The sequence below is a fragment of the Prinia subflava genome, chromosome 27, assembly GCF_021018805.1.
Source record: "Prinia subflava isolate CZ2003 ecotype Zambia chromosome 27, Cam_Psub_1.2, whole genome shotgun sequence".
NCBI lineage: Eukaryota > Metazoa > Chordata > Aves > Passeriformes > Cisticolidae > Prinia > Prinia subflava.
In genome coordinates this window covers 2,843,520-2,870,740 of record NC_086273.1, presented here as the reverse complement: position 1 = coordinate 2,870,740, position 27,221 = coordinate 2,843,520, and the positions used below count along the sequence as shown (strand labels likewise).

Genomic DNA, 27,221 nt, shown 5'->3' with positions numbered 1-27,221 from the left:
AGCAGAAGGCTCGTTGAATGTGGAACCTAAGAAAAGAATAGAAATGAAAGCAAGTTTTGATATAGAAAAAATAAAAGATGTCCAAAGTTAGAACCACTGAGCCAGTTGTTACTGGACAACTAAGAAAGCAAAAGTTGACTTGGAAAGAGGTTTTATGGCTAGAGCAAAGGATATGTTGACCATCAACAAAGAAGATGTTTTTACCAAGCAGAAATAGGTCTTAGAAAAGCAAAAGATACTATAGGCAAACAAAAACAGTGTTTTTACCAAGTAGAAACAAAGTCAAAGAATTTTCCATGGCAAGAAAACAGAAAACCAACTTGAGGTTTAAACTGTAACACACTAACTTGAGGTGATTGGATTGTGCTAACCATAATATGGTGTTGATATTAGTTGTGATAGGCTATAGGTAAATGTAAAGGTATTGTGTGTAATGCTGATTGGTTTCTATGTATTAAGATGCTCAGTAAAGAAAACGATATAATGCATTGTAACCAAAACTAAAGCACTTCAGGCATGCCTATATGCTGTAGCCGGCAGCATTAGGCTGGCTCTGTATCACCCATGGCCCAAGACTGCTGTGACATCATCTGGGTAATAAACAGCATTTCTGAAGAGCCACCTGGAGTCCCATGTCTCTCGTTCAGGCTCTTACACTTACTTATTCTTGTTTTACTACATCTGTTGTTTTGTTTTAAGGTTAAAAAACAAGAGGGGGAGTTGGGTCCTCAAGAAGGGTTATAAAGGCATTGTATGTTTTTAATTTTTTTTAACTGCTCCTTGAGAGATTCTAATTCTGCAATTGTTAGTCATTTTAGCAGTAATCTGCAACTGCAGCCCAAACAGAAACCCCGATGCTGAAGCCAAACCAAAGCGGATTCCAGAGAAGAGCGTGCAGCCCTATCCCGCACAAGAACACACTGACAGCTCCACGAGCAGAGGAGCAGGAACACAGATGTGAGTGGCACAGAGACCAGAGTTTATGTCAGACGTGCTGTGTCCCACCTGAAAGGACTGTGAACCTTGAGTTTTATGTGAATGTTAAAAGCTTGGGAATTGTTGGTTTCGTAGAGCTCTTTTGGCAAAAGCATGGTTTCCACTGTGTTGTGTTATATAAAAACGATCAGAAATAGTATATTCCTCCATTGGCTTTTCGAAGGTGAAATTACCCCTTCTTAACACAGTTATTTAGCCCCCAGGCAACTTTGGGAAGGAACAAAAGCAGAATTTGTCAGTTGAAATATTTGGGAAAGTCTTTTCCAAAAAAATACCTCATAAAAGGTATGCAACAAAATTGAGTGTTACACTGGTGTTTGCTAGCTTTGCTTGCTTCTTGCAGTGCAGATTTGCCTGTAGAACAACCAAAAATGAATGTTTGGGTTGCTTTAGCCAAGCCAGCAGGCTCAGACACCAAATCTCTGACCAATCTGAGCCCAGACAAACCCTCTGCAACCTGTTTGGTCGGTGTGCCAGTGCCAACCAAAGAGTAGCCAATACCCAATCATGACAATTACTGGCTTGAGGCTGCCAACGAGACAAATCCCATAACCAATTGGCATCATTGGGCCCTGATCTTCTTAAAGCACCTACTGAACCTCAAGAATTAGAATTCCTTGGTTCTTTGGCAATGGAATTTTGTGGTAAGTTTCAGTACCAGAGAGATCCACAAATAAATGTTACTCCCCATCATCCTGTGCACAGAAACTCAAGTTTTTGGTGCAATTTTACTACCCCAGTGCCCCCCAAGAGTGAGACTGATGACCTGGATGAGTCCCCACAGCAACTGACAAAAGGATGTTGGCTCATTTGTAGAGATGGAGCCTGGCAAGGCACTCCCTCAAAAATTGAAAGTAGCCCATGTAGCATCAGACAGCTCCCTGTGATAGCACCTTGTGTTAAAAAAGTCATCAAGAGAAAATATAGGCAAAATAATTGCCCATCATTATGAAGAAAACTGTAATAGAAATTTCAGACCCCAAGGCCCTGCAAAAGGAGTTACATCAAGTTTATTTCTGTCTCAACTTGCTTCAAGCATGACATTAAAACAATTAGACCAAGTAGGGTGTTAGCTGAATAAAAAAGTCAATGCTACTTCTACTGCAACTGGTGACATGATGAGAGATGTTAGTGCTGTCAGACATTCAACCTTACAAAACAGCACCACCAACCAATTTTCTTTTACTAGCACATAGACATAGTTGTGAAAAATTTGGAAGATTGTGTTGTATGAATTTCTCTGACCATCCAGAATCCGTCCAAAAACAACTTCAAAAATGGAGACATTTGACAAATCAAATTAAAGCAGGCAATAGATCATGGTTAGATGACTTGTTTGAAGGATGGAGCTTTCCACCTTGGCTAAAAGAGCTTTGCAAAATAAGTTTAAATGCATTGATAGTTATGGTGATATTATCAGTGATAGTGCCTTGTGTACTTCACTGTGCACGGTGAATGATGAACGAGGCCATCAAAGAAGTCTTTTCTGTTCAAGAGAGAGGGGGAAATGTAGGAAATGGATTTGTAGAGAATTCTCAAAGCCTGACAGAAGGTTCACATAGCCTTGTGCATCTGTATGCAAACTTGGAGATAAGAAATGCTGACTTAGAAACGCCATAGAATAGGACAGATATTGTTGAGAAAGAAATGGAACCGGAAACAAGTTTCAAAGGATGGCCTTGCAAATAAGATTGGATATTTTGGAGAACTAGAACTATGAAAGGTGCATCGTAGTAAGACCCACGAGAAATAATTTTAGATCATTAACTTTAAAGTACTAGCAGCATTATGTGGCAAAAGCTGGTAAGTCAAGAAACCTTGTAATGTTTTGTAATTTGGAAATAGTAACCTTCTGATTGTGATGGTGTTAATTGTAACATCTGTGTTGTCTCACCATTCTCATAAGACTGAAAATGGATCAAAAGTTTCTGAAATGCCTCTCAGTTGCCCCATCTCTGGGTCAAAAAAGGTATAATTTGATAATCAGCAAACTAAACCAAGGGAAGGCACAGCTCCATGACAATCACAAGTCCAGCCAGTGACACAAAGAGATGGGAAGCTCAGGATTTCTTCTCCTGCCATTGTACAACACCAGGAAATTCTTAGAGCCCATCCCCAAGAAGGGCTGCAAAGAGGATGTGGGGAACTGCAGGCCTGTCAGCCTGCCCTGGGTGCCCAGCAAGGGGATGGAACAGATCCCCTTGAAAGCCATCCCAGGGCACCCCCAGGATGGCCCAAGGATCAGAGGCAGCCAGCGGGGATTGCAATATCTGCACTGAGGATCTGCAGGAGGGGATTGAGTCCAGCATCAGCAAATTTGCAGGTGACACCAAGCTGGGTGTGAGTGTGGATGTGCTGGAGGGTAGGAGGGCTGTGCACAGGGCCCGGCACAGGCTGGATCCAGGGCCCAAATCCAACAGGCTGAGGCTGAACAAGACCAAGGGCCGGGTGCTGCACTTTGGCCACAACAAGCCCTGCAGTGCTCCAGGCTGGGGACAGAGTGGCTGGACAGTGGGCAGGCAGAAAGGGACGTGGGGCAGTGCTGGACAGCAGGCTGGACATGAGGCAGCAGTGTGGGCAGGTGGGCAAGAAGGCCAATGGCTCCTGGCCTGGATCAGGAATGGTGTGGGCAGCAGGAGCAGGGCAGGGATTCTTGCCCTGTGCTGGGCACTGGTGAGGCTGCACCTCGAGTGCTGTGTCCAGTTCTGGGCCCCCAATTTAGGAAGGACATGGAGGGGCTGGAGCGTGTCCAGAGAAGGGCAACAAGGCTGGTGAGGGGTGTGGAACACAAGTGCTGTGAGGAGTGGCTGAGGGAGCTGGGGTTGTTTATCCTGGAGAAGAGGAGGCTCAGGGCAGACAAGGTGGTGTCAGGGCACAGGTTGGACTTGATGATCTCCAAGGTCTTTTCCAACCTTGCTGATTCTGTGATTCTCTGAAACCACCCTTGGAGCAGTTGCAGGATGAGCCCTGGGCCTCCTGTTGAGAAGGTGCAGCAGCCCAGGTCCCTCAGCTTCTCCTCACAGCCCCAAAGCCCATCCTGTCAGTGCTGCAGAGCCTCTGCAGCCCCTCCTCATTGCCCAGAGCAGGGAGCCCCACAGCCATACACAGCAGGGCAGATGTGCCCCCCTGGCCTGTGGTGCCTCTGGCAAGGGAGCAGCAGGAGGCCCTGCAGGAGCCTGCAGACAATTCCTGAAGCACTTGGAGGATGATCCTGCTCCCCAAGGGATGTTCCCATAGTGTGATGCTGTTTGCCCCCAGCCTGCCCCCGGCCAGCCTGGGGCTGCTCACGGGGCTTTTCTGTGCTGAGCCTTGGCCTGGCCGTGTTGTGGAGAGAGCCTGGGCAAGGAGCCTGCAGCCCCCAGGCCCTGGCCTGAGGCGTCAGCGCTGCCCCAGCAGTGCCCATGGCCTGTCCCTGCTGCAGCCCCGGCACTGCCACCCCCAGCCCTGTGCCCGGCCCCGAGAGCACTCAGGCCCTACAGCAACAGCAGGGCCAGGAGGGCAGCGGGGCAGGGCCACGGCAGCAGCACTGGCAACACCAAGTGCTGCTGCTGCTGGGCACAGCTGCTGTGCCAGCACTGATCTGCCCCAGCTCTGCACACAGACACTGCTGCTGCAGCCACAGAGAAGGGAACAAAACGGGGATCTCTGCAGAAAACACTGTTGGGAGAACCTTTAGTTTGTTTAAAATCCACCATGAGCACAGCTCCTCATTGACATGGTCTGGGGCTAGAGAAAACATAGGGAGAAACAAAACAAGAAAGTGCAAAAATGATGTCCTTGCTTTGTGAACATCAATGAAAACTAAAACAGCAGAAAAAAACCCAAAACCAAATTAACAACTGCTATAAAATATGTATTTTATTGCAACAGATTGCAGAAACTAGCCAGCAGTTTAATGTTACTGAAATCATCCCATGATCAATCTCCACACTGCAGCCTTGAGATTTTGGTTCCTCAAGCTGTAGATCAGGGGGTTCAGGGCTTGAGGCACCACCGAGTACAGAACTGACACTGCCAGATCCAGGGATGGGGAGGAGATGGAGGAGGGCTTCATGTAGGCAAAAATGCCAGTGCTAAGGAACAGGGAGACTACAGCCAGGTGAGGGAGGCAGGTGGAAAAGGCTTTGTGCTGTCCCTGCTCAGAGGGGATCCTCAGCACAGCCCTGAAGATCTGCACATAGGAAAAAACAATGAACACAAAACAACCAAAAGCTAAAAAGGCACTAACAGCAAGAAGCCCAAGTTCCCTGAGATAGGATTTGGAGCAGGAGAGCTTGAGGATATGTGGGATTTCACAGAAGAACTGGCCCAGGGCATTGCCATGGCACAGGGGCAGGGAAAATGTATTGGCTGTGTGTAGCAGAGCATGGAGAAAGGCACTGGCCCAGGCAGCTGCTGCCATGTGGGCACAAGCTCTGCTGCCCAGGAGGGTCCCGTAGTGCAGGGGTTTGCAGATGGACACGTAGCGGTCGTAGCACATCACAGTCAGGAGGGAATACTCTGCTGAGATAAAAAATAAAAACAGAAATAGCTGAGCAACACATCCTTCATAGGAGATGTTCCTGGTGTCCCAGAGGGAATTGTGCATGGCTTTGGGGACAGTGGTGCAGATGGAGCCCAGGTCGCTGAGGGCCAGGTTGAGCAGGAAGAAGAACATGGGGCTGTGCAGGAGGTGGCCGCAGGCTACGGCGCTGATGATGAGGCCGTTGGCCAGGAGGGCAGCCAGGGAGATGGCCAGGAAGAGGCAGAAGTGCAGGAGCTGCAGCTGCCGCGTGTGTGCCAATGGCAGCAGGAGGAAGTGGCTGATGGAGCTGCTGTTGGACATTTCTTCACTCTGAGCATCATGCCCTGTTGAAAGAACACATTGAGAAATTGGGACAGGTTCCCCTGAGTAAATCCTCTGGTAGTTTTTTAGGAATTTCGTCAAAATTACTTCACTTCCTGTGAGAGAACTTCATTACCATTTTTATTTTAACTTGGGTTTGTTCTACTTAGTTACTGCCCCATCTTCAGCATTCAACACTGCTGAGCCCAGAGGGGAAACAGGGCTCCCTGTGCCTCACTTCAGTCAGACTTGCTGGTCTTCACACTTTGGCCTTGGCTGATTTCACCTTCTTCTATTTCAGGCTGATCACAGTTAAGATTTGAACTTGAAAAATAGTGGCCTTTTTGAAGGGTTCAGAGTCAATCACTGTAAACCCTTTTCTCTTACCCTGTGCAGCTCAGCATGGACAGATACCAAGGATTGTTCTCGCTCTCTGCTGCCTGGAGTTGTGTCTACTGGGAGCTGTTTCTCTCTATCCAAGCCTTGTCCCTGCCACTGCTCCCACAGCCCAGCCCAGCCCTGGGGGCTCAGCTCTGCCCTGCACACCCCTCCCAGCACAGGGCACTGCCCAGGGGCATCTCCCTGGCACCAGGGCCTTAAGGGCAGCTCAGACAAACAGAGATGCTGCAAGCCAAGGTGCTGCTGCTGCTGTCTGTAGCTAGAGGAGGGTGAGGAGGCACTTTCTGAGGGAGATCTCAGGCACATTTGCTGATCCCCAGGCTGACAGTGCAGGAGTGTCAGTGACACAGACAACCCTGACAGCCCCTTTCCCTTTCCTTCATGAGAAAGCTGAGAGCAGCCCTGGCCATGCAGCACCATCTCCACAGCAGCAGGAATCTGCCCTGATGGGGGTGGCTCCTTCCACCTCCAACTTCTCCCCACAGTCCATGGGAGCTCCCAGGCAGGCTGAGAGCTGCCCCTGGCAGGTGGCAGATGCCCTGGGCTGGCCAAGAGCCCTCAGGGCTGCAGCACCTGCTCTGCACCACAGCCCTGGGCAGCCCTGGCTGCAGCCCCAGCTTCAGCCCCTGCAGCCGTCCCTGGCAGCAGGAGCCGTCCTGCCCTGTCCCTCTGACGGTGCCCAGGGCAGCCCCGCTCTGGAGCACATCCTCCCCTAAAGCAGCAAGGGCAGCAGAGCCATCCTTACAGTCACCTCAGTGCTGTCCTGGCTCAGCTTCAGGAGATCCCTGCAGCCACAGACTTACCCTGTCACAAGTGGTGAAGATTTCTCCACAAAGAAACTCAGAATTTCCAAAAGTTGTGAACATTTCTCCGTGAATGATCTCAGAATTGTCCTTCCAGTGTCTCTGAGCCTCTGTCTGCTTCATTCCTCTCAGGTACCTGCAGGCAGTGCCCTCAGCCCTGCTGGGCTGAAAGAGGAGCTGCTCCTCAGGAGAAATGTCTTTTAAAAGCTCTTCTTGGTTTCCAGGAGCTGCCTCTGTGCCAGAAGCCCATCCCAGCTCAGCAGCACAGACACAGCACAAGGACCTTAACGAGTCTCTTGAGGTTTGGTGTTGTTTATACGAAACTCAGTCCCTGAGAGAGTGTTCAAACAACTTCTCCAGAACTCAAAATTATATTGAAATACTGAAGTTTCTTCAAGTTTTAAGGGGTCCCACTAAGAGACACGATTGAGAAATTTTCTCCATGTTCCAGTGTGAGCAGAACACTGCAGGCAGTGATGACAGGTGGGCACAAACAAGGCAAAGGTTTCTCTGATGCTGACCAAACCTGGATGTGTTTCAGGAATGCAAAGGGCCAAGCCCTGAGCCACAGCCCCTGCCAAGGCAGATCCTGTCCCTCCCTCCTTGCTCAGGGCTCTTCCCAGGCCACTGGGATGTGGGGATGTGCAATGCCAAGGGCAGCACCATGGGGCGGCCCCTGCCAGGCTGCTGAGCAGGGACAAGGAGGCAATGAGGCCCCAGGCCTGCAAGGGTCACTTGTCCCCTCCTGATGCCTCAGGCCCAGGGCCAGCAGCCATGGCCCAAGTGCTGCAGGAGTTGGCTGTGTCAGGGCCTTTCAGCTGCTGCCCATGCCTGTGCCCTGTGCAGCCCAGGCTGTGCTACGGTGTCCATGCCCTGCGCCTCTGTCCCTGCAGGCTGTCGTCATCCCCCGGCTGCCCCACCTGGCTGGGCCCTTCCTCTGCTGACAGTTCTGCGTCCTGCCTGCCTCTGCCTGGGCACACAGAGCCTTGGGCTGCTCCAGACTCCTGCTGGGGGATGTGTTGCACCACAGCCCTGCCCTGGCAGGGAAATTCCTTTCTCCTCCTGTCCCTGTTCAATCCAAGTTCCAGATGAGGGCTAGAGGGAAGAAAGGATGGTGCCACATCTTTCTATGTCTAACAGAGCATTGATGTGACAGCTCTTTTAATACAACTCTCCTTGCTGAGGGCACAATATTCTTTCTATGCTGAGGCTTTCCTTTAGCAAAGGAAAACTCCTGTCTCAGGGTCACCTTTCCTGCTCAGCCAGACACCTCAAGTCCCTCAGAAGAAGAGAATTCCAGAGTTCACATGGGCGGGCATAGGAGCAGGAGATTTTCCTCTTGACAGATGCTCCCATTCCAGTTTTTGTATTCAAGCATCTCCAGTCCCTCAGTTTTGGTTTCCACTTGGAAATGCAAGTCCAGCAGCTCTGTTCATGCCCAGCCTCAGAAGGTGACACAAGGACAGGGCACTGGCAGTGGGACATTTGCAGGGAACGCCTTCAGTGAGCGCTGGGGACTGGAACTCAGTGCAGAAAACACCCGGGGGCCTCCAAGGCACCAAGGCAAAAGGAACAAAGTTTCACTTCTGGCCTTGCTAGGGAGGACCAAAATCTCTACGTTTCACCCCAAGGTTCCATTGCCAGGTGTTCTCCAACCCCAAGAGGAGACCCCTGAGGGGCACTGAAATGAGCCCCTCCCTGTGGTGCAGGAGGGTTCAGGGCAGAGGAGGGGCTGCAGGAGCTGGGACACGGCTGAGATGCAGCTGCCCCAGCGGTGCCTCCGGGCTGGCAGGGCCGTGGTCACTCAGGGTCAGTGGCCGGTCAGTTGTGTTGGCTGGACACGGGTGTGGACACTTCCCTTGGAGCGTCTCCAGGGATGGAATGTTGGGGCTGTCCCTGTTGTGTCACACAGACGGGAACGCTGGGGCTGCCCTGCTCCTGCCCCAGCCAACAGCTCTGCCAGCGCCTGCAGGGGACACAAAGGCTGAGCCAAAGGGTGAGAATTGCAGAATGGGCTGAGCTGGGAGGGAGCCTCGGGGATCATGGAGTCCAAGCCCTGGCCCTGTCCAGGACAGCCCAACAATCCCAGCCTGTGCATCCCTGGGAGCGGTGTCCAAAGGCTCCTGGAGCTCTGGCAGCTTTGGGGCTGTGAGCATTCCCTGGGGAGCCTGGTCAGTGCCTGAGCCCCTGTGGGGGAAGAAGCTTTTGCTGCTCTCCAGCCCAGCCCTGCCCTGGCCCAGCCCCAGCCCTTCCCTCGGGTGCTGTCCCTGCTCCCCCGGGGCAGAGGTCGGAGCTGCCCCCGCGCTGCCCCTCGGGAGGAGCTGCAGCCCCCGGGGAGCTCTGAGCTGCGTCTGCTCTGCTGCAGCTGAACAAACCCAGCGCCCTCAGAGCTCAGGGAAAGGTCCTGCCATGGCTCAGGGCTTGGCCAGTGCCACCGGGAGAAAATCAACTTCCAACTTTTGCCCACAACAGGGAGGAGCAGCAATTCTTGGATCAGAGAGTGTGGTGGTGTCGTGGTTGGGGGAGGAGGTGAATTCCTCCAGGGGGATGTGGGCAGTCCAATCAGTGATCAGCTTTTCTGCTGGCACCTGGGTTGGTCACTCGGAGGTTTGGACACGCCTCTGAGGACACAAAGAGTTAAAAGCAGGAGTCTGAGGGGCTTGGCCTCTTTTCGGATCCGGGTTTTCAGCAGAGAGACGTCTCCAGTCTCCTTCCCCTGCCTGGCCACGAGGCTGGGTGGTGGAGGGGAAACACGTGGTCGGCTCAGGTAAGCCGGAGCCCCCGGCGGGGGGGGGGGAAGAAGAGAGGGGACAGGACTGGAACTGAGCTGCCCCGTCCAGGATGGAGGGGTGGAAAACTGTAGAAGTGCCTTCTGTGTGTGCTCACCCCCTCCTCCCCCCCAAACTCCGGGAGAAGGTGCTCAGCCACGTGGAGGTTTGCGGAGCCTGGGAGTGCCTGAGCCGGCACCCTGCTGAGAAGAAACTGTTAACCCTTGCTTGGCAGAAAGAAACTTTTCTTAGACATTGATTCTCATGACTGGTGGTTTTCGGAGAGAGGGAAGCGGCCTGGGACCGAGATGATAAAGCATGATTGGAAGGAACTCGATGGAAGAATGAGAGGAGTAGCCTTGGAGCTGGACTTTTCTTGCATAATGTCAGCCATGGACTGAACTTGAGTCTCTTTTGAACATAAACTGCATTTTTGGGTGGATGCAGCTGCCCCTTGCTTTTGCTACAGTGACTGGCACTTGGAAGAGTGGAGCGAGCAGAGAAAAGAGGGGGAGGGTGAGGTGGCGCCCTCTGCCCTCAGGGCAGACCTGCTCCTGGAACCCCGGCCCCTGGGTGAAAAGGGGGAGAGCTTGGCATGCAGCATCCTTAAAAAGCCCTGTATGTAGTTTTGGCCTATGAGACAGCGGTGAGAGCGCTGGACATAGGAAAAAGAGAGTGTCACCTTAGCAGACTTCTCCGGGCGGTGCTATAGGTGACATGAAAACACATAAGGGGTGAACCCCTGTTTTCTGAAGAACAGTTTGTGGTGCGAGAGAGACTCCTCTCTCCCTTGCTGAATTGAAGATTAGTTTTTTTGAGTGGTGATTGTTTGATTTAAAACCCAGAGGTTGGTCTGTGAAAAGTGATGGGTGGGGAGGTAAAAACTGAGGGAAGAAATGTTCTAAGAAGTTTTTATTTCTGTCTCTGTGTGTGTTTAAGTGTATTTCTGTCCCTGTTCTTATGTAATTAATAAAGTTTTGGTGGGTTTTTTTTTGTTTTCAAGATTTAAGCCTGCTCTGCTCTGTTCCTGATCACATCCCACAGGAGTTGTTAGAGAAAAAACATATATTCATGGGTGCACTAACATCTGGCCAGTGCTAACCCATGACAGGTGGGATGGCTGTCACTGGTTGGATGGCACGGCCTGGCATGTCCCAGCTCGGTGGCACTCCCAGAGCCCCTTGGAGATGAGTGTCAGCTCCCACGGGGACAGCGCCGGCAGCCGTGGCTTCACCAAGTCCTGAGCGGTGCCGGGGGCCACGGTGCCGATGGAGGTGGAGGCCGTGCTGGGCACGGGGCCCTGTCAACCTCAGATCTGTGGGGCAGGGGCTGCACCCCCTCCCCAGGGGCCCCTGGCATGGGGTGACCCCTGTCCTCACCTGAGGGTCCTGCTGGAGGCACAGCCCAGGAACAGCCCTGGCAGCCCTGTGGTCATCTTTGAGATGTCAAGGACCAGGCAGAGCATGGACTGTGGAGGGAGGGGGCTGTAGAGGGAGCAGAGCCCCGGGGGAACCCCAAAAGTCCCTGGAACCCCCTCAACCTCAATCCCACTCCCTCGGGGTTTGTGAAGGGAGCAGGACCCAGGGGAACCCCAACAGCCTCCCACCCCACTCCCTCAAATATTCTGGAGGGCCCGGAACCTGGTTGGGAGCAGTGATGGTGCCAGCAAGGAGGGGATCCTGTGTTTGTCATCAACAGGGTCTCCTGGCCGTGGGCTCTGGATTCCAGCTGTGGGTTTGGGGTCCTGGTAATGGGTTTGAGGTACTAGCCATTGGCTTGAGGTCCTGGCTGTGGGCTCATTGTTCCTTTCCCATCCTTGCTGTGATCCCCATTCCTACTCTTAGTCCCCAGTCATGCTGCCACCTGGTCTTCATCCTGGCCATGGAGGATCTGAGCTGCTTCTTTCTCCCCAGCCACTTCTGCACCATCATTGAGTCCTGCAGCCAGGTGGTGATGTCCAGGATCAGGTACAGCCCCAGCCTGGCTCTGATGGATGATTGGGGTTGTGCTGTCTTGGAGATGCAGCACTGAGACCCCTCTGCTGTCCCCATCAGGTTCTCCTTACCCAGCTGGTGCAGACTGGGACAGTCCCAACATTTCCAGCTGCTGAACCACTGGGCTAGCCCTGTCTTGAACTATTCCCCTGTCAGTGTTTACTCTTTTGGCTAGATGAGCCCCCCCAGGCTGCCTCCTCCTTCTCTCCTTCCATCTCTCCCTCCTCCTTCTCCACCTCCTCCTCCTCATCCAGTGCCCACCACTGCCTGTAGGACATGGATCGTCTTACCTGACTCACCTGCAGCTGATCATGGCCATCCCACAGTGGGCACAGGGTACCCCAGATCCCCGAGATGGGCACTGTGTCACACCCCTGGGACAGCCTGACAGCCCTCAGGACAGCTTGGAACCTGTCAGGGCAGCCTGGTACCCACAGGGACAGCCCAGGATCACTGGGGACAGCCTGGCAGCCACTGCACAGCCTGGCACCCAAGGGGACACTGGGACACCCACAGGGACAGCCCTGCATTGCTGAGACGGCCTGGCAGCCTCTGCACAGCCTGACATCCCTGGGGACACCCCGCCACACACCTCTGCCTCCTGTCCCAGGCAGCTGCAAGGTGCTGGTGGTGGCTGTGGCACAGGTCTCACCTTGTGGGGACGTGGGTGGCAGCGGTGTCATCCCGGGGTGTCCCCACAGAAGCTGCAGCACTTGTGGCACATCCCCGACATCGCCGACATCAGCACCGAGCAGGCGGCGAGCCAGGGGGCGGCCCCGTGGAGAACCGGCTCGGCCCCCTCCCTGTGCTGGGGTGACTTGATGGTGCTTGTATCCCCAATGGTCTGTTCTGGTTGTGCTGGATATTGAGTTCTGCACCTTTCAGACTGGTTCTGAGAGCCAAGGGGGAGAAAGAAGCAGCGCTGAGTCTGTCTGGAGAAACAGCACTCCCTCCTGCACATTGCAGCTCCTGGACGGTGTTCGTCTGAAGCTTGGACAGACTGCGGGACAGAGATTGCCTTTGCTTTCAGTCAGTTTGAGCTCGCTGAGGCAGAGAAGTTCCCTGGACTGTTTGTTTCTTTTTTCCTTGTGAGTGTTTCAACCTTTCCTGGACTGACAAACCCAGAGAGACACCGGGATCTCACACCTGTGGCCACCGGAGCTGGACCTCGGCATTTTCCAGCGCTGGTGGAACTGATAAGGGGCTGAGCAAGACGAGATACACCCACAGCAAGGACTCTCAATGTTACCATCTCTCTTCAGAGCAGCCAGAGGTTTTATTGTTTCATATTATTCCCTCTTTATGCTTTTTGGCACTTTGTTAAATAGCTTTTTGCACTTTCTCTAGGGAGATTTTTTTCCCCTGGACCAATCAGGGATGGCGCTGTTTGGGTTTCCTTCTCCAGAGGAACCCCATTCAGAGGTTTCCTCCTCAATTTGCCCTCAACCAGGACAAATACATTTTTATTGGTGCCCAGTGCGTCATGTGGGAAAGTGCAAAAAACTTGTACTGGTTGCATTTTGGTTGTCCTTTGTTTGGGGATAAAGAATTCAGTAGCCCTGTTGCTGCTTGAATTCGTAATGTCCCTTGGTCTCAGTGTTGCTGTTCCCTGAGATTCTTCTCGGGGTTGCTGTTCCGCAAGGTAATAAGGTTTTCGAGCTTTTCTCACCCAAAAGGTCTCACAATGGCGTCAGAGAAGACAAGCTGAGTCTGCCAGTGCATGTTTCCAAGGTTGTTTATTCTTCATTATCTCTCAGTTCTTTCTCAGCTCTGCAGGCCGTCCCCAGCAGAGCAGGACACGCAGCGAACTGGGCGGATCAGAAGGTCCCCGACCCTTTGTACCATTTCTCTGACCCAACCACCGTCCACAATGTACTTTTTATCTACAAAATTTTTCCAATACTTACTACCAATGTTAACATGTCATTTCTACTCTAAACCAATCCTTGTAATACAACTCAGCAGAAAATGGGGGAAAAGAACAAGGAGGACAGGACCACTCCCCAATTCCTCTATCTTGCCTCTTCAAGCCCATATACTAAAAATCCTAGATTCTACATTTATACTCTGTGATAAACTAGCTACTACTTATTTTGAATTCTCTCAGCTTGTGATTCTTCATACAATGTGGGCATTCACTCCCATGGCCAGGGATCAGAGGCAGTGTGTTCCTGGGCTCTGTGTGAGGCTGGCTGACCCCCTTGTACAGATCCCAGATGCCCTGTCCGGTCTCCAAACCCTCCAGGGTGGCGAGAGAGATGTCCTGCACTCTGACACCTTGGGGTGGAGTCCTTCTTGTGTTTCTGTTCCCTAGGCTTTTTTTAGGTTTTAATACCTTTCTGGTCCCTAGGTTTGTTTCCTTATGTAGAAATAGCTCCGGTATTGTCCCTAACATGGAGCTTTTACAGTAGGGGAGCACGAATTAGGATAGATGTCCACCTGGGCTCACTGATAATGACTGGTAGAAAGTTTATAAAGGTACTGGAGTTTGTGCCAGCTATGTTTGATTGATGGTTTCTTTGTCCTACCCTGCATCCTAGTTCCAGCAGCATCTATTGGGGATTTATTAGTAATTGCACCCAGTTTGTTAGAGGAGGAGTAGGGAATGAAGCTTTTTCAACCTTTCCTTTCCCTCTTCTCTTTTGAATCTGTTACATCACTTCTTGAGGATGTTCAGTTTCCCCTGAATGTTCAAGAGACCACCTTCCTGGTATTTCATCTGGTGAGCTTCCTCTACATGGTTTGCTGCTTCTCTAGAGTGAGGGCTGAGATGTTGAGAGGGGCTGATGAGACCCCTGACCCAGAATTAGACCCAGGTGTGGGAAATCCTGAGTGGTGTGGAGAATGGGAGAGAAAGGGCTGAACTTTGAAGGAATTTTCTGATCCCCCAGCTTGGGAATTTTCATATGAACAAATTCAGAACCCAGACAAGGCAGGGAAATATCTAGAGAATAACTGCCATGACGGCTCTAAGGAGAAAAAGTTCATTGCAATAAGCTGAGCCCTGGCATGTGCTTATGGCACACTGCTAGATACTGTAGGGCAGCAGATGGAGGCAGCGGGGCAGGGAGATAAATCAGCAGCTACCCCAGTCACTCAGGCTGCAGCCAACAGCCCAGCTACTCAGGCTGTAGCTAAACCAGACAGCGAGCCTAAGACAGCAGATAAACCAGACAGTGAATCTAAGACACTGGCATTAGCCTTGGGAAAGAAGCACACACACAAAACCTAATACTCGATAGTGATCCAGGTGAAGGACCCTCAACGCTTCCTGACTAAAAATCAGAAGTCAAACCAACATGAACACAATCAGGAGCCACTATTGAGTCCTTTTCCCTGAAGGACCTTCGTGGCCTACGGAAGGATTACACTCCACGACCTGATGAGTCTATAATTAGTTGGTTAGTCCATCTTTGGGATGCTGCAGGCCAGGCTACAATTCTGGACAGCACTGAAACGAGGCATTTGGGATCCCTGTCACAGGATCCCATTATCGACCAAGGAATGATGAGGGAGGCTCACCCTTGCAGTCCCTGGGAACGGGTCCTGGCAAGTGTGGCACAAAGATATCTGTGTGCAGACCATCTCTAGATGCAGCAAACCCAGTGGAAGACCAGAGAACAAGGGATTCAAGGCTTGAGAGAAATGGCAGGGGCAGAGATTGTCTTCTCAGATGAGCTAAACACCAGGAACCCAGACTTGGTACCATGTACACCTGTGATGTGGGAAAACTTGTACGACTTGGGCCACAAGAACACTCTTCTGCTTTAGCAATAATGAAGGGGGATGACACGGAGGAGACTGTGCTGGATATGGAGAAGCAGCTCTGAGCATCTGCAGATGCTGTGCATGGCCCAACACATGCAAGAATGGCAGCTGTGGGAACACATCTGCAGAAATGAGAAGACAAGAGAGAGGAGAACCACAAGAAAAAGGGAGGAGATTAGAGAGGGCTTCCTCTAAATCTCTGCAGTACAGATCAGAGGTTCTGGCACTAAATGCAGAAATTCCCCAGACAGGGAGAGAAGGGGCACCCCATGAGCTGAGCTGTGCTCCCTCCTGTGTGATTGTGGGAAAGACATGAGGAGATGGGATGGAAAATCTACGGCTGCTCTGGTGTGATAGGTGTCAGAATTAAAGGACAGCAAGACTCAGAGAGTAAGTTTCACTAAAAAGGAAGCACCTCCAGTTACCCAGGGAAAGAAGGATAACCAGGCTTAGAGGGACCCTGCCTCTAGCCCGGTAGAGACTAGAGAAAACCATGTTTTTTGGGCTGCGTGGATTCATTGGCCTGGCACATCAGAACTACAAAAATATGAGGCCTTGGTTGACACTGGTGCACAGTGCACATTAATCCCATCAAAACATGTAGGGGCAGAATCTGTTTCTATTGCTGGTGTGACAGGGGGATCACAGGATTTTCCTTTGGTGGAAGCTGATGTGAGCCTGACTGGAAATGAGTGGAAGAAACACCCTATTGTGACTGGTCCAGAGGCCCCATGCATTTTGGGCCTAGACTTCCTCCAAAATGGGTATTACAAAGGCCCAAAGGGTCTCAAGTGGGTGTTTGGGATAGCGGCTGTAGAGACAGAGGGTGTTAAGCAATTGAACACCTTGCCTGGACTATCAGAGAACCCATCTGCAGCAGGACTCCTGAAGGGGGAAGAGCAACGAGTGCCAATTGACACTTCAACAGTGCATCCCTGACAGTACAGAACAACTGGAGATGCTGTGATCCCCATGCACAAGATGATCCATGAGCTGGAGAGCCAAGGGGTGGTCAGCAAAACACACTCACCCTCCAACAGCCCCATCTGGCCTGTGCCCAAATCTGACAGAGAATGGAGATTGGCTGTGGACTGTCGTGCCTTGAATGAAGTGACTCCACCACTGAGCGCTGCTGTGCCAGACATGTTGGAGCTCCAGTAGGAGCTGGAGTCCAAGGCAGCCAAGTGGTGCTATTGACATTGCCAAGGCATTTTTCTCCATTCCTGTGGCAGCAGAATGCAGGCCTCAGTTTGCCTTCCTGTGGAGGGGAGTGCAGGACACCTGGAACCCACTGCCCCTGGGGTGGAAGCACAGTCCCACCACCTGCCATGGACTGACTGAGACTGCACTGGAAAAGGGGGAGGCTCCAGAACATCTGCAGTCCATCAATGACATTGATGGACACACAACATCCCCTTTCCAGTGCCCCTCCCTGCCCTCTTTGCAGACTGGTTCCAGCTCTGCCCTTCCCAAGTGCCCAAGACACTCTGGGATGGCTCTGCCCTTTCCAAGGGCTTTGAGAGAGGTCCCACAGTGACAATGCCCAGCCTTCTCAACATCCCTGACACCAAAGGCCTTTTCCACATTCCACAGTTCCAGGTCAGTACCCAGAACACAGCACAGCCCTGTCCAGGTCCACGGAGTGGTCCAGAAGGGAGGCAGCTGTGATTTCTCCACACACAGCCCCATCCCAATGGTCTCTCTGTGCACTCCTTGGCTGTCCTGAGCATTTTCCCTGGAGCCTCCCTGCCCTGGATGTTTCTCTCTGTGAAGTCCTAAGCACAGCCCAGTAAAGAATTCAGGAGGTTTCCCAGAGGATGTTACTCTCAGAGTGAAGTGGCTTCAAGGCACTGTTTGTGCCACTGGCATTGTGCCACCCCGAGTGCTGCTGATGGTGTTTGTGCTCCCTGGGGTTCATCTCCCCACACACACACGAGGCACTGCTGAAATCTCCTCAGGACACAGCAAACATGGACTGCTGGCCTGGTGCCTTGGTGTCCCTCCATGCAGGGACAAACAACCTCCTGCAGGTACAGGTGAGATGCCTGTGCTGGCAGTGGTGGTTGCAGGGGCTGGTGCGGGACAATTGCCCTGGGGCACCTTCCCAGGCTGTGCCCAGAACAAAGACACAGCCCAGGCCCTGCTCTGCTGCTCCTTCAGCTCCATGCCAGCAGCTCTGGCTGTGCCAGGACACTGCTGTGTGCCCCCCTGCACACTCCCCCTCTGCCCCAGGCACTGGGCTTTGCTTTGCCAGGCCATTCCTGGAGCACATTGCTGACAGCAGCTCTGGAGGAGAGCAAAGCCTTCCTGGCCTGCCCTCAGGAGATGCCCTTTGCTGCTGCAGCTGCTGTGCTGTGTCCCAGCTGTGTCCCAGCAGTGCCCATGCCCTGTCCATGCCTGTGGGCACAGCAGGGACACGCAGCAGGACAGTGACCAAGCTGCCACAGCCCTGGGGCCTTACAGCCACAGAAGGGCTGGCAAGGAGAGGCTGCAGCTGGGAAGAGCAGCTGTGGGAAGAGGCAGGGCCATTGTCCCTGGCTGTGCTGCTGTGCTGGGAGTCTCTTCCCTGCACCTCTGCTCACAGGCACTGCCCCTGCAGAGACACAGAAGGGCTCAGGAAGCATCTTGGACACACAGGGCAGAGCAGGACACTTTATTTTACATCAATGCACAGTGATCATGGCTCCTCACTGTCTCTGCTTAACACAAGCATGGTGGATACTGTGTGGGAAATGGATTTGTAGAGAATTCTCAAAGCCTGACAGAAGGCTCACATAGTATGCATCTGTGTGCAGACTCTGAGATAAAATCTGCTGACTTAGAAAGGTCATAGAATAGGACAGACATTGTTGAGAGAGAATTTGAACAAGAAACAAGTTTCAAATGGTCACCTTGCAAATGGATATTTTGGGGAAATAGAACTAAGAAAGATGTATTTCAGTAGGACCCAGGTGAGGTATTTTTAGACGGTTGGTTTAAAAGTGTTAGAAGCATTGTGTGGCAAAACCTGATAGGCGAAAAAACTCTTCTAATATATGGTAATTAGGAAATAGTTTGGCTTCTGACTGTGATGGCATGAATTGTAACAGCTGTACTGTCTCATCCTTCTCATGAGACTTACAATGGAATAAAGTATTTTAAAACTACTCTGAGGAGCCTGGTCACTGGGTCAGAAACAGGGATTGTCCAACAAAATTGATGTAACAATACTCTGACTAATGGCATCCCTTTATGGAAAGAGGTGTTTTTTTGTTTTTTTTTTTAAGGAAAATTAGAATACCAAATAGAGATACAAAAAAAGATACATGGCACAGAGCAGTATGGGTCTGTAATGAGTTCCATTCTGAATGCTATGCAGAAACAAACAGGCACTTCACTGTTTCTCAAAAGCACAGAGGGGTCATATTCCTCAGGGCATCCTCAAGCTCCTGGTTCCTCAGGCTGTAGATGAGGGGTTCAGTTTTGGAGGCAGCAGCGAGTCCAGAAGTGACAGTGGCAGATGCAGGGACGGCCCCAAGCTGGCACAGGTGACCTTGGAGCTCTGCAGGGCCCAGGCCCAGCGGCTGTGCCAGAGTCAGGGCTGAGGTCACACTCTGTGGGCCGGGGCAGAGCCCAGGCACAAATCAGCCCTGGCCCAGCAGCTCTGCAGTGGTGGCCACCAGGCCGGGTGCCCAGGGAGCCTTCTGGCCATGGCCTGCAGGGAGCTGCTGCTGCTGCCAAGGTGCCTTTGGTGTGCCAGGCTCTCCCTGCACAGCTCCCAGCACGGCCCTCTGCCCTTGTGCCCGAGCCCTTCCCTGTCTTGGGGCTGGCCTGGGGCTGTTCCTGCAGCGGGGCCTGGCCTGGCCATGGCACAGCAAAGGCAGTTCCTGCTGCAGCAGGAGGCTCTGCCTGCAATGGGCTCCAACAACCCCAACAAGGCCCTGTTTGCAAAGCCCCCAGGGGAAATGAAGAGCAGGGTCATGCTGCTTTTGGGGTGAATAATGCTGAACCCAGCCTGACTCCTCCATGCCAAAGTTCCACATCCTGAGAGGGAGCTGAAGCTGTGGCAGAGCTGGGAAAATCCCCAGAGAAAGGAACAACCAAGGGACACCACTGAGAGCTTCTGCAGAGCTGCTGAGCTGGCACAGCCTGGGCACATCTGACTGACAGGGCAGCAGTGCAGACTAGAAAAGCCCCGTCCCAAATTTTAACTGCGTCATCTCCTGACATTTCCCTTCTTGGAGGGATTTGGAGATTCCTCCCTGGAGTGGGGACACCCCACAATGTCACTGCCTGGGGCTGAGCTAAAGAGATTTGCCCACGGTCATTGGTCTGGGGGAGTGACACCCATCTCTACTGAATAACTGATTTGCTTTAATACAATTGTTTTAAAATTGCTTCCTAGAGCACTATATTAAAAAAGCTATTAGAGCTCTTATACTGTGGTGTAAATAATTCTGATTAACCTCTTTTTATCTAATCATTATCATAATCAGCCATATATATATGTATATAAATACTTCTGGTTTGCCATGCTTAATGCTGAGCGAAAAAATTATATGAAGATTCCATTCCACCTCTATAATTCTTTACACATAAATCCTTGACAAAGTCTGGGGCTGGGATTGGATCCAGGCACTCCCAGGCTCCTCTCACAGAAGGAGTTTACAAAGCCTGAGGCTCCTGCTTTGGGGGAGCTTGGGGGTATAACTGGGGTCTTGGTGGTCCTTTCTGCACCTCCTGACCCAACAGGAGCTTCTCTACTAAACTGTGCCTGAAGCTGCCACTCTGCCCATGACAGGAACCCCTGTGAGTGTCTGTGACATCCCAGCTCTTTGGCAGCCTGGACACTCCTGGGATGTCCCCTGGAGCCCCTGTGAGTGTCGGTGACCTCGCTGTTCTTTAGGAGCACAGGGATGTCACCACTGCACTCCTGACACTGCCTGGGACAAATTGCCTCCTTGGCAGTGTAGAGACACCTCTGTTGTCCCTGTGCAGCCCCGTGACTGTCACCTCATGACCCTTAGGAAGATTAAGGACCCCTGGGATGTCACCATGGAGCCCCTATGCCTGACTGTGACCAAAGAGATCTTCAGGAGCCCAGAGGCCCCTCAGATGCCACCATGGAGCCCCTGTGCCTGCACGTGAGCTCACAGCTCTTTGGCAGCTGGAAACCCCTGGAATCTGTTCAATCTGCTCTGCTGAGGATGGATCCTAAGGAACTTTGAGGTTCCCTGATGAATTTTAGTTCTCCAGAGGCTTGCTCAGTCTTCAGCTCTTCCGTTCAGGAATTCAGTGCCAAAGGCTCATTAACATTTCAAAACACCCTAAATAAGAACAGCCCCTGGGAATAATTTAAGTCTTCTATTCCTCTGTGGTTAATTTTACAGATTTCAGTAGTGTGTTCACAGAGAATACACCAGATTTCTTTAAACTGCCAGGACATTTTGTCTTTTCAATTTTCCTTTTTAGAGATTGGTGTCAGCCATCTCCAGCTGATAATGATCCCTAGCACGTCCTAAGACACTCTGAATAGATATGAAAATCAAGACTCTTCAAGGCTGGCAATCAATCACACTTTGTCCCTACCTCCACCCCACCTTTCCCTCATCCAACCCCTGGGACTCAGAGCAGCCTTGTGCAAATCGGAGCTTTCTCCACTCCAGGCTGTGCCTGCAGCTTTCAGCTCCTTGGCACCAACTCCCACCTGCTTTCCTTGCAGAAGGAGCTGCCTGAGACACTGAGGGATGTTCATTTATTGTCAGCCAACAAAACCAAGGGAAGGCACAGCTCCATGAAAAACACAAGTCCAGACAGTGACACAGAGGGGGAGTCAGGATTTCTTCTCCTGCAATTCCAGGAAATTCCTGGTGTCTCCTGGTGGTAAGACTTTGACATGTCTTCAAAGTGCTCAAATGACCCAGCTAAGGAAGATGTGCTTGTGCACCTCACAAGCTGCAGGTCCCCTACAGCCCTCCAGGGCTCCTGTCCCATCTGCTCTGCTCCAGTCTAAAACAGGGACCAGCACTGTCCCAGGATCAGCAGAGAGCTGAATTGGAAAGGACCTCAGCAAGTCAGCAGCCCAGGCTGTCAGAAACTGGGTCAGACCAAGTGGTTCAAGGCTTGATTTGGTGTGGATTGGAAAATCCCAAAGGACAGGGAGGGGGCAGCATCTCAGCACCTGGCTGAGCCCATGGGAACAAAGGTTTCCTCCTGTCTTGGCTGAACCTCCCCTCTTTCACCCCATCCTCATTGTCTTTTGTCTCCCACCAGGCCCCCCGGTGAAGAGCCTGGCTCTGTGTTCTCCATCCCCTCCTGGGTGGCACTGCCAGGCTGGCATGAGGAGCCCCTCAGCCTTCCCTGCTCGGGGCTGGACAAGCCCAGCTCCCTCAGCCTCTGCTCACAGCCAAAGGGCTCCAGCCCCACCTTGGAGCCCTTCCCTGCCCCTGCTGCAGCTGCCAGACATCTTTCCTGCCGTGGGGAACCCAAGCCAGGCCACAGTGCCCTGGATAATGCAGGTCCTTGATGTCCTGGTGACACAGCCCAGCCCCTTGTGCCCGTGTCAGGCTCTGGGGTGGATCCTGTGGAACATCCTTTGGTGGAGGCTGTGGCTCCAGGAGCACCGGGGGGATACCGGGGGACAGGGGAGCCTGCTGGGCATGAACAGCATTGGACTTGTCTGGGGGGGAGCTGTGAGGGGGGCTGGGGCAGAGTGACCAACCCAGTGACCTCACACTGCCCCCTGCGATGTCACACAGCCCCCTGTGATGTGACACAGCCCCCTGTGATGTGACACAGCTGGTCTCTGATGTCACAGCCTGTTCTGTGATGTCACAGTCAGCTCTATTATGTCAGACCTCTGCCCTGTGATGTCACAGCTTGCTCTGTGATGTCACAGAGATGCCCTATGATGTCACAGCTGCTCAGTGACCTCACATAACCCACTCTGTGATGTCATAGCCCACTCTGTGATCTCATGTTACCAGATATTAAAGGGTCTGCACCTGGTGAGATCACACAATGCTTTTTCTCCAAAACCACTGGCCCATGGAAACCACGCAGTGCCCATTGTGGTGGTCAGAGGCTTTTTGGGGTACAGTGAGCATGAAATTACTGAGTTTTTAAATATTCTGTGAAAGGAGGCAGGGCATTGTCGCTGTTAGCCATGCTCAAGTAACACATAGAGTCGGAATTTGTGAGAGCAGCAGCAGCAGAGAAGAATCTCTGCCCTTTGTTTTTTACTTCCTATTATATACTTGTTGAAAAGTGACCATGGATTGGAGAGTGGTATTTCCACCTCTCAACCGCATTGGTCAAAGGGACTGTCACACAACCTTGTCTCTTCCAGAAAGGAATGTGAAAACAATATCAATGTTTATAGAACACAACTGCTGTTTATATGAAAAGATCGTGAGAATGTACATACTTCTGCTTTAATATGAACGCTCAGAAAACTAGGAAAATCTCATGGTGACAGGGCATCAACAAAACTTCTGCTATGGACTTAGAGAGATCAGATTTCAGCCCGTTCAGGATGCAGATTTGGAGCATACTTAATCAGGTTCTGATTTTTTTAAGGGAAAAAGCCATTAGAAACAAAGGGGTCCAGGAAGGATGTACACAGGTCAAGAAAGAAATCTTGAAAGAATAGAAGCAGGCTCTTCTCTGTGCTAAACTGTGAGCTAGCAAGGGAATAGGCTGATCTGACTGGGCATGGAGCTTTTGCAGGTACTCAGGGAAAAAAAAGAGGGTCCATCACCTTTACTCACAGAGACAAAAAACTCACAAAGTATTTAAGGATGTCATTAGTTCATGCAGAAAGAACATTAGATAGGTGAAAGCTCAACTAGGACTTAACGTGGCTGCTTCTGTGAAGGACAAAAAAAGTGTTTTAATTAATACAATAGTGGTAAAATTATTTTATATATAATTCATTTCCATTTATATATATATATGTAATTTATATAGTATATATTTTATTTATAATAATTATGCTCCCTCATTATCGGGGGGGCATACAATTACCTAAAATGATGAAAAGGTTTAGGTACATAACCCCTTCTTTGCCAGAGTTTTCAACAAGAAGACAGGCTGTCCTCAGAATAAGAGTTCTCCTGAGCTGGTAGATGGGCACAGGGAGCAGAAGAGCCCCCCTGCAATCCAGGAGGAAGCAGCTGGGGACCTGCTGAGCCACTCAGATGCTCACAGGTGTCTCTGGGACCAGATGGGATCCATGCTAGGAGCATGAGGGAGCTGCTGGATGAGCTCCCCAAGCTGCTCTCCATCATTTCTCCTCAGTCCCGGCTCAGCAGGGAGGGCCCAGAGGCCTGGAGGTGCCAATGGGAGCCCATCCCCAAGAAGGGCTGCAAGGAGGATGTGGGGAACTGCAGGCCTGTCAGCCTGCCCTGGGTGCCCAGCAAGGGGATGGAACAGATCCCCTTGAGAGCCATCCCAGGGCACCCCCAGGATGGCCCAGGGATCAGAGGCAGCCAGCGGGGATTGCAATATCTGCACTGAGGATCTGCAGGAGGGGATTGAGTCCAGCATCAGCAAATTTGCAGGTGACACCAAGCTGGGTGTGAGTGTGGATGTGCTGGAGGGTAGGAGGGCTGTGCACAGGGCCCTGCACAGGCTGGATCCAGGGCCCAAATCCAACAGGGTGACCTTGGACAAGACCAAGGGCCGGGTCCTGCACTTTGGCCACAACAAGCCCTGCAGTGCTCCAGGCTGGGGACAGAGTGGCTGGACAGTGGGCAGGCAGAAAGGGACGTGGGGCAGTGCTGGACAGCAGGCTGGACATGAGGCAGCAGTGTGGGCAGGTGGGCAAGAAAGCCAATGGCTCCTGGCCTGGATCAGGAATGGTGTGGGCAGCAGGAGCAGGGCAGGGATTCTTCCCCTGTGCTGGGCACTGGTGAGGCTGCACCTCGAGTGCTGTGTCCAGGTCTGGGCCCCCAATTTAGGAAGGACATGGAGGGGCTGGAGGGTGTCCAGAGAAGGGCAACAAGGCTGGTGAGGGGTGTTGAACACAAGTGCTGTGAGGAGTGTCTGAGGGAGCTGGGGTTGTTTATCCTGGAGAAGATGAGGCTCAGGGCAGACAAGGTGGTGTCAGGGCACAGGTTGGACTTGATGATCTCCAAGGTCTTTTCCAGCCTTGCTGATTCTGTGATTCTCTGAAACCACCCTTGGAGCAGCTGCAGGATGAGCCCTGGGCCTCCTCTTGAGAAGGTGCAGCAGCCCAGGTCCCTCAGCTTCTCCTCACAGCCCCAAAGCCCATCCTGTCAGTCCTGCAGAGCCTCTGCAGCCCCTCCTCATTGCCCAGAGCAGGGAGCCCCACAGGCAGACACAGCAGGGCAGATGTGCCCCCCTGGCCTGCAGTGCCTCTGGCAAGGGAGCAGCAGGAGGCACTGCAGGAGCCTGCAGACAATTCCTGAAGCACTTGGAGGATGATCCTGCTCCTCAAAGGACTTTCCCAGGCGCCAACTCAGGAACTGAAATGGGGAGTAGGGCCAGAGAGGAAAGGGCAAACAGATATAGGCTGTTTTCAGGGGAGGGGACAGGGGTGGGAAATTGGAAGAAATTTTTACCACGAAAGTTTAAAGAAAGCAACGGTGAAGCAAATGAAATGCTCAGGGAAGTTTGGGGGTGGCTGTCAGGCAGCCCTGGCTCTCAGCAACAACGTCTGCAGTGGCACAGGAAACTCACATTGGAACAAACTTTCTGGCTGACTTTGGAGGCCACAACAAACCTGAGTGGTTTCCCTTCTGTCCCCCAGCCCTTCCTGGCCCCAGGGGCTGATGGCATTTGTGCTCACTCAGGTTCATCTCCCCACACCAACACCATGGGGGTGCTCACGCCTGCTCTGGGCAGTGCAAACAGGGGCTCCTGAGGCAGTGCTGCCGTGGCTGTGCCTGCAAGGATGCAGCACCTGTGTGAGCTGGGGGAGAGGCCAGGGCTGCAGAGGGGGGATGTTGTTGGCAGGTGCATGAGGACGCTCTGGGATGCTGCCCTGGGGTGTCCAGTGCAGTGAGGATGGATCAGCCCGTGCTCTGCTGCTCCTTCCTGTCGCCCCCAGGGACCTTGCAGAGCCCCAGCCATGCTGTTTGCCCCCAGCCTGCCCACGGCCAGCCTGGGGCTGCTGACGGGGCTTTTCTGTGCTGAGCATTGGCCTGGCCGTGTTGTGGAGAGAGTCTGGGCAAGGAGCCTGCAGCCCCCAGGCCCTGGCCTGAGGCGTCAGCGCTGCCCCAGCAGTGCCCATGGCCTGTCCCTGCTGCAGCCCCGGCACTGCCACCCCCAGCCCTGTGCCCGGCCCCGAGAGCACTCAGGCCCTACAGCAACAGCAGGGCCAGGAGGGCAGCGGGGCAGGGCCACGGCAGCAGCACTGGCAACACCAAGTGCTGCTGCTGCTGGGCACAGCTGCTGTGCCAGCACTGATCTGCCCCAGCTCTGCACACAGACACTGCTGCTGCAGCCACAGAGAAGGGAACTAAAGGGGGATCTATAGCAGAAAATTTGTTTGGATATCCTTCAGTTTTTTTAAAACCACAATGAGCACAGCTTCTCATTGACACAGTCTATGTGTGACAGTAAATGTGGAGAGAAACAAAATAAGAAAAGGCTAAAACAATGGCCTGACTTTGTGAACATCATTGAAAACTTAAACCAAGAAAAAAACCCAACAATGAAATGAACAAGAACTATCAAAAATTATCTTTATTACAAGTTATTTTCAGAAATTTGCAATCACTTTAATATTTCTGAAATCGTCCAGTAATCAGTGTCCACACTGCAGCCTTGAGCTCCTGGTTCCTCAGGCTGTAGATGAGGGGGTTCAGGGCTGGAGGCACCACCGAGTACAGAACTGACACTGACAGATCCAGGGATGGGTAGGACACTGAAAGTGGCTTCAGGTGCGCAAATGCTACAGTGGTGACAAACAGGGAGACCACAGCCAGGTGAGGGAGGCAGGTGGAAAAGGCTTTGTGCCGTCCCTGCTCAGAGGGGATCCTCAGCACAGCCTTGAAGATCTGCACATACGAGAAAACAATGAACCCAAAACAGCCAAAATGTAAACAGGCACTAACAGCAAGAAGCCCAAGTTCCCTGAAGTAGGATTTGGCACAGGAGAGCTTGAGGATCTGTGGGACTTCACAGAAGAACTGGCCCAGGGCATTGCCATGGCACAGGGGCAGGGAAAATGTATTGGCTGTGTGCAGCAGTGAATAGAGAAAGGCACTGGCCCAGGCAGCTGCTGCCATGTGGGCACAAGCTCTGCTGCCCAGGAGGGTCCTGTAGTGCAGGGGTTTGCAGATGGACACGTAGCGGTCGTAGCACATGATGGTCAGGAGGAAATACTCTGCTGAAATGAAAAAGACAAACAGAAATAGCTGTGCAGCACATCCTTCATAGGAGATGTTGCTGGTGTCCCAGAGGGAATTGTGCATGGCTTTGGGGACAGTGGTGCAGATGGAGCCCAGGTCGCTGAGGGCCAGGTGGAGCAGGAAGAAGAACATGGGGCTGTGCAGGAGGTGGCCGCAGGCTACGGCGCTGATGATGAGGCCGTTGGCCAGGAGGACAGCCAGGGAGATGGCCAGGAAGAGGCAGAAGTGCAGGAGCTGCAGCTGCCGCGTGTGTGCCAATGGCAGCAGGAGGAAGTGGCTGATGGAGCTGCTGTTGAACATTGCTTCACTCT

At 52.3% G+C, this 27,221-nt stretch overlaps 2 protein-coding genes across 2 annotated transcripts; both read right to left on the bottom strand.

The window, feature by feature from the left end:
- Positions 1-4,903: 4,903 nt before the first annotated feature.
- Positions 4,904-5,832, bottom strand: LOC134562445 (olfactory receptor 14A16-like). Its single transcript, XM_063419840.1, has one exon. The coding sequence runs from the start codon at positions 5,819-5,821 to the stop codon at positions 4,904-4,906; it is 918 nt and encodes a 305-aa protein (XP_063275910.1). The 5' UTR covers positions 5,822-5,832.
- A 5,082-nt stretch (positions 5,833-10,914) lies between these two features.
- On the bottom strand, positions 10,915-27,221 carry LOC134562337 (olfactory receptor 14I1-like). The gene is made up of 3 exons (XM_063419715.1): positions 26,368-27,221; positions 11,171-11,259; positions 10,915-11,077 (listed from the first exon to the last, which is right to left on the bottom strand). The coding sequence occupies exons 1-3, from the start codon at positions 27,208-27,210 to the stop codon at positions 10,915-10,917; spliced, it is 1,095 nt and encodes a 364-aa protein (XP_063275785.1). The 5' UTR covers positions 27,211-27,221.